This window comes from Vitis riparia, chromosome 1 (genome assembly GCF_004353265.1).
Source record: "Vitis riparia cultivar Riparia Gloire de Montpellier isolate 1030 chromosome 1, EGFV_Vit.rip_1.0, whole genome shotgun sequence".
NCBI classification, from domain to species: domain Eukaryota; kingdom Viridiplantae; phylum Streptophyta; class Magnoliopsida; order Vitales; family Vitaceae; genus Vitis; species Vitis riparia.
Genome location: NC_048431.1, coordinates 1,488,934 through 1,496,637, shown reverse-complemented (window position 1 = coordinate 1,496,637; position 7,704 = coordinate 1,488,934). Strand labels below are relative to the sequence as shown.

General features: G+C 29.4%; 1 protein-coding gene across 2 annotated transcripts in view; it reads left to right on the top strand.

Moving 5' to 3' along the window:
* The first annotated feature begins 5,760 nt into the window (after positions 1 to 5,760).
* Positions 5,761 to 7,704, top strand: part of LOC117915897 (protein NAP1) — a 31,900-nt gene continuing 29,956 nt past the window's right edge. For both annotated transcript variants that reach the window (XM_034831642.1, XM_034831649.1), the window contains exons 1-3: positions 5,761 to 5,931; positions 6,628 to 7,062; positions 7,180 to 7,254. In XM_034831642.1, coding sequence (XP_034687533.1) covers positions 6,649 to 7,062; positions 7,180 to 7,254 — 489 coding nt within the window. In that variant the 5' untranslated portion in view covers positions 5,761 to 5,931; positions 6,628 to 6,648. The remainder of the gene's footprint in view (positions 5,932 to 6,627; positions 7,063 to 7,179; positions 7,255 to 7,704) is intronic.

The following is a 7,704-nucleotide window of genomic DNA, read 5'->3' as shown; positions in this document are numbered from 1 at the left end:
ACCAATCAAGGGTCAGTTGAACCTTCGATCGAGCTTAGAACCCTAACGATCACCTACAAAACACTTAATGTTCAACAATTAGTCAATCGATGAAATTGGAGTTTGACCGATTAGGGTACTTTGGTGCCTTTTTGGGTTTCTAAACTATAAACATATAAATTAAAAAATTATACTATATTTATGAAGTATGATAACAATTTCATTCAATTCAAAAACATTTATTTTCTTGTATTCAAAACTTTTTATATCAAACACATTGATTTCTAGCTTGCAAATTTTGGAGTGCACCTTTCAAACCCATCCTAACTTCCTTTATATTGTGAGTCAAACTGGTGTTTAAGATTCGAAGCATTAAAAACTTCACTATCTACTTATCTTTAGTGAGGATACTTCAAGTAGATGGAATACTTTAAGGGAATGTGAGTGCTTGTTGAAACCCCTAAATCTAATTATAGAGTTTGAAGGCTTGTATTGGAAGCCTTGATAGTGAAACTCTTACTTGGTTAAGAGGTTAACGAAAGTAGACATGGATGAATTGTCAAACCATTATAAAAAAGCTTGCATGTTTTTTATCCTCATCATTTATTTTTTTATTGTCATGTTAACTATTTGTTGTCGTTTTGTTTATTGATTAATTGTTTTTGACAAGTTTTGAGTACCTCGCTCACCTTGTCCTTTTTTTGGTGACTTAATTTAATTAATCATTTTTCATTTCAATAAATTAGCATCGAATTGACTTGGTGACTGATTTATTTGTGTATTATCAAACCATAGTAATGACCCACGTGATAATCTAACTCATTTAAAGCCTATAATCATGACTGTAATTTGGGGCATAACTTGTGATAATAAAACAAGGGTAGTAGCTAATTTAAGCTCCATAAAAAACCATCAATATGAACTCAACCATGAACCTAAGGTACTAAATCTAAACTCAACTCAATCTCATTTTTTCAAATTCAAGTTGGTTGGATTTCAATCAGGTTAGTATAATTCAAAACCTACCCACCAAACATTATATATATATTATACTTATACTAAATTAAAAATAGTAAATATGAAAAAAAAATTAAAGTTAGTAACAAAATAATAAAAATAAATTTATATATGGGAAAATAAAGATTAATCTTAAATGAGAAAAACACCCAAGAGGGGAAGTGAATTTATTTATTTTTAAATTATTTTTAAACCCAACAAATTTAAGTACAAGAAAAACAAAGATAAAAAGATAAGATTGGAGAAATCAAACTCATATTTTATAGCGGTTCAACACTTTTTTACCTACGTCCACTCTCATCAAGCTCTTAACCGAGTGAGGGTTCCACTAACTTGAAACTTCAACCAAACTTCTAATCACCTTTACACTTGGATTTTGGTTCCAATGGGCTTTTACACAATATATTTAAGTTTCAACTCACTTAAAGACTCTAACACTCAATTAACGGGTATGAATCTTTCAACCTAACTCAACAAAGGCTCAAATATAACTCAATGCTATGATGGATCACAAAGGTGCACTGAATGATATACAAATGGAATTTAATGCACCAAGAAAAGAAATGAGAGCTTTTAAGGCAATAACAAGTAGGTAAACAAATAAATGCAAGTGTTCTCTTGCTCATAAATGAAGTGAAACTCTCTATTTATAGGTTTCTAACCTCATGAGCCAAGAAAACTAAAAAGCAATCTCAACCGGTCGAGTTGGGAGTCAACCAATTCACTAGCCGTTTGAACATTTAATGCTTGACAGCTGACCGTTACCCTCGATCGGAGGTCGACCAAGAAGGCAAATATCTCGACCGATAAGGAAAGGCTATTGGAAGAGAAAGTGTTTTTTGCTAATCTCGACCGTACCTTGATCGGGAAGAGGGAACCGGTCGACCGATATCCTAGCCGATTGAGCCGGTTTGGACAGTACCTTGACCGGTTCACCATTTTTGGCCCGAAAACCTATATTTTTATGTTTTATCCTCTAACACTTAGGCAAAGTCTTTAGGTAAAGTTATATACCAATTTTGAAATGTTTTGCCTAAGGTTCATTTGACAAAATTCGGGTTTTGATGAAACTATAACTTTAAATAATAAACCGAGTTTTTAAAAAATGCATGAAATGATATGTAAAACCTAAGTGCACCCATGCATTCATTTTACATTTATTTCATATAATTAAAGGTCTTCCAAAAATCTTGATTTTGCATCCATTAGATCATTTGATGGATTTTCAAATTAATATATGAAATTCTTTATAATTCAAACTAATTATTAATTTAACCATGATTTGTTATCATCAAAACCTGATTAGGAGAACCATTGAGTTAACAATATATTTTTATGAAATTGAAAGTATACAATTTAATTATAATTTGATATTTTCATAAATCTAAAAAGAAATAAAAATAGTGTGATAAGACATATTATAAATATGATTAATTTTTTTCCCATATAAAATGTCTTTTATTATTTGGTGTATTTAAAATAATTTAAATATAGATATTTAATAAATAATTTTAATATTCGAGACTAATGGAAGTAAATATTAGTTAAAATCAAGAAAAACAAGTAGATATTAGTTAAAACTAAAGAGGGTAAATATGTCAATTTAATAATTTAAGTTAATTTTACTAAATAATTTTGATAATTACAAAATAAAATTATACATGCATGAGCCTATTAATGTATCTACTTAAAAACAATAATTTTTTTTTTCAATGCATCCACCAACAGTTTTAAAAATATCTAAAACACCCTTCTCATTCTTCACCCCAACACTAATCTTCTTCAATTTTTTTTGTTCAACTTATTTTTTCTCAACCACAAGCCCTAAGAGAAAATCATATTCTCCAAAGTTTATTTCATAGCATAAAAGTATTCAAAACACATTCATAACCAATTCTATTTTTTTATACATTTTGTTTGAATTCATATAATATACGAAAGTAATATTTTTCAAGGCTTATTCCGTATGTAACCTTTAACATAAACACTTGTTGTAAAAACGGTTGAAAAACAAAGAATCTATTAAATGATTTAGAAGTAAGAAAATCATGGAAAAAATGTAATATAGATGAAAAAAAACTAATTCCACGGTATTTGAACATGAAATTTTAGATGTCATGGAAAAGTTTAGACCTAAAAATTCAAACAAGAAGGAAATATCCAAAACTAAAAGATTAAACACAACATAAATATCTAAATGTATAAGACTAATCATACTTCAATTGTTTGACAAATAAGACGAGATATAAGACGACTAAAATAGTGTACAGATGTTATTTTTTATGAACATTCTAAGTATGTCCACAATACCAAATATTTATAGAATGCCTAACCATACAACACCAAACACCATTCATAATATCTCATTATTTAAACTAAAAAAATGCAAATAAATATCTATACACTCATACCATTGATGGATAAATTTTGTTAAGGTTATAAAAATATTATAACAAAAGAAGTGAAAAAGGAAAAATGCCAGTCAAGGGATTTCATAAAAGGACATTTTTGTCCAAAAATATTAATTTAAAGGGTGGATAAAAAGATTACGATATAAATATAATCTTATAATTAAAAATCAAATAATAAAATTTAAATCGATAATATAAAGACAATTTAGCTTAAATTGATTAAATAACACCTATTAAGTTTTACCAAATATTGTTGCAGTGTGTTATGTGAGATCTCAATACTAGTTTCTTAAAGGGTACTGCTCTATTTGCTTCCAAAAAGTATTTGGAAATTTTTTTTTTTTGATTTTATAATAAAAAATATGAAATAAAACAAAAATGCTACTAGATTTAATTAAATATTATATAAAATTTTAACTATTTACTATTTATACAAAATAATTAAAATAAGTTTTATATTTTAATAATATTTACTATTTACTATAAATAGTTTTTATTTATTATATTTTAATAAAATAATCCATAATATAATTAAAAATAATTGAATAATGTGCATTTTAAGTTTCATCGATCAGTTGAACCTTCAATCGATTTTGATCATAATCTTTTAAGACATTTCTAATCCAAATTTAACCACAAGTTTGAAGTTTGCTAAGCAAATCAAACCGGCCAATATCGGTTAGCCATCCATTCTTGGTAAAAAAACATTATGAAACGTTTTCAAATGATTTCAAAATTATTTGTTAATAAGCTACAATATGAATCCAACCGATCTGATAGGAACTTGTTATAAAAATCATGAACAAAAGAACAGAACGACGGTTGTGATGTATCCACATGTCAGGTAGCATGAGGTGGAGCGCATCATCGTCGACGGTGGTGAGTTCTATGGCGACTTTAGGTAAGCCAGATACAGAGTTAAGTAGGCAATGATTTAGGCTTAGTCTCTAAGCCAAGTATGTCCTAACTGAGGCGGAGCCTTCTAATGTACGCACTGCGCGAACCTCTCCACTAACAGAAAGAAATCGAAGTCAACAGTTATACAAAATTATTTATTTTACCTTCACTCCGCTACTTCTCGTACCACCATAACTATCATGTGTTAGTGACGTAAAAAAATCAGTTTCAATTTATTTAAAAAATAATCGCTTATTTATGAATTGGGGTTATACATCATGTAGCCATAAAAAGAATTACTCTCGTAATAAAAATAAAAAAGTTAAATGCATAAAAATTATTTATTCATATTTAAAAAAAGTAAAATTAATTATAATAAGTCACCAACTCACCGTTACCTTACTCAATTTCTTTAGAATTATTATTTTTGTTTTGTATTTTTTAGTTATTTTCATGATATTGTAAAAACGCATTAAATTTATTATAAAAAATCATCTATTAAAAAATAAAATTAAAATAGCATCCTGACCAATCCAATTGAAAAATCATCAAAACTATTTAAACATAATTTATTATGTTAATGTTTGGTTTTCAAAAAATATTAAAGATAGAAAATGTGATATTTTACATTGATAAGAAATAAAGTTTTCGATGTCCTATAAATATAATTTTTTTTTAATTATGTAAATACGTTTTAAAGTTCTAAGAGTATGTTTAGACTTAGAGTAAATAATATCTATATGGATTTGGTGTGAGTCGTTACAAATGATATCATATTTAAATTTTGATCATAGTGTTGAAACTTATTTATTTGAGTTCATAAATAATTTGTGATATTTTACACATTAAATATGAGGAAATTTCTTTTGAAGCTATATAAATATAAATTTGTAAACATGTTTTTACATTGTGAGAACTTTTTTAGGTCAATCGGATAATATTTATATAGAAAATTATAATGATTTTTTTTTGTTTAATTATATTATAAAATATAAAAAACATATAATTTAAATATTTTAAAAACTTACGAATATTTAAATTATTTAATTTTTACAATGAGTAGTTAAAATAAGTAAAATTAATTTGAAATAACATATAAAAACAAATTATTGATTTTAATTTTTTAATTCATATTTTTATATTTTCTTTTGAATTTTTTCATAACTAAGCGTAAGATATTTTATTTTTCAAACAAAAAAATAAAGTATATTTCATTTTTACAAAAGCTGAAAACATATTTAAAATATTTTTACTTTTTAAAAATTATAAAAAAACGTCAAAGAAAAATCATAAAATATACGTCATTAAAAATTATGTTTCACTACAATTTTGAGAGGCATTGGGCCCCAGAAATCAATCACCAACTGCGAAATCTTTGGCGCATCCGGGTGTGGTAGGCATGTCCACACCATATCACTATCGACCTCACATACAGCACGATCGTGCGGCTCAGTGTTTCTCCTCCGAGTCTTTCTCTCTCTCTGTTGTCTTAAAAACAAACAAATCTTAGTGGAGAAAAAACCCAGCTCGATTTACTGAACCAACTACTCCCTCTATCCCTCAAAGAATTCAGATCTGAACTCGATACTTTTCATCAATCTCTTTTGCTAAAGGCATTGGCTATGCGGTAGGTTTTCTCACTCTTATTTTTTTTATATTTTCTCTCTGGAATTGATTTGGCCGTTGTTTCGTTGCTGAGAAAATGTGGGGAAAGAAAGGAAAGAATTACGCTTAATTGACGTCATGACGACTTTTTTTTTTTTTTGTTGTTGAGTCGAAAATTTGTTTTCCTCCCGTCGCTTACAGTCAATTCTCGTTGAGTGTAATGATCTGGTTTCCTTTTTTTTTTTTTCTTCATTTCGGATTAATTTGGTTGTTGAGGAAGTGGAGGAGAATGGTGAGAATGAGGGTATGAGTAATGTGGTTATTCGTTGTGTTTTGGTTTCCGAAAAACATGCAGCGCTCAGTGCTGAAAGAAATGCCAAATATATGACTGGTTCTCATTAACCTAAAGAGTTGGAAAAGAAATGCAGGATTTTGGGAGGCATGGCTGCTGGGAAGATTGAGGAAAAGAAAGGAAGGGAAAATGGGAGTCCTACATTTTCTGAGTTTTTAGTGCCCCGAGCAAAACAAAACAGTTTTACAGTTTTGTCTACTTGGGACCAATCAGTCGCTTATGTGTGATTCCAATTTCTTTCTTTTCCATCTATTTCTCAGCCTTTTGGAATGAATGAAATGGGCGTGTGAAATGAGGGGAACTTCCAGAGTAGAATTTGTAGCTTCTTAGATATGTGACTGTTAACCAGCCAAACTTCATTTGCAGAGATTTTGGGTGGTTAAATTAATGGCAAAATCAAGGCAGCATTTTGCTAACCAGGATGCATCATTGTCACCCACTGCTGGAAGATCAAGGGAATGGGATGGCCCATCAAGATGGTCTGAATACTTAAATTTGCAAGTGACTTCCCCGATGACATCTAGGAGTCACAGGAATGTGAGTTCTGATGGACAGGCTCAGAGTTCAAGCGGGTCACATAAGGGTTTGAACATGCAGTATGTAGTTCAACTTACCCAAGTTGCTGAAGGCCTAATGGCTAAAATGTATAGATTGAATCAAATCTTGGACTTCCCAGACTCGGTGAATCATGTATTTTCAGAAGCATTTTGGAAAGCAGGTGTTTTCCCCAACTGTCCCAGGATTTGTGTGTTGCTCTCAAAGAAGTTTCCAGAGCATCATATCAAATTGCAACTGGAACGTGTAAGAATTAGTTTTTATTCATTGTATTTTTTCTTAGTTCTGGTTTGTTCATCCTTGTTGATGGTGGAAGCTGTGGCAAGATCATTTTTTTTATTGGGGACGATTGCATGGGTGCAGGTTGATAAGGTTGCTTTAGATGCACTACATGAAAATGCTGAAGTTCATTTACAAAGCTTAGAGCCATGGGTTCAGGTATGTAGTTAGTTGTTCTATTTATGTTCGCCTTTCCTATTAAATTGTCAAAATTAAGCACACAGGGAAATATTAGTTTAAGACAGTTACTTATATTCTTCATAGTTTACTCTCATCTTGCTGACTTAAACATTACTATTGATGTCTGAGCTCCTTTGGCAGACTAAAATTTTTGTTAAAGAACAAAAAAAAAATTCTAAACATTCATTGCATTGGCCACATTGGAACTGGTGATTGGAAGAATTCGTTTCTTTTCACTTGTCTTAATAATTCATGTTGCCTGATGTTTGAAAAAAAAAATCAAGTGATTTTGGGTCTTGAAAAAGAGAGTACTACAACAAGGATGCAGAAATAATATGTTTTTCAATTGTCAAAATCCATCTTCAATTTAGTGTTGTCAAATTACATTTTCCTATTGTTGCCTACCTCAGGTTTTATTAGGCTAGGTTA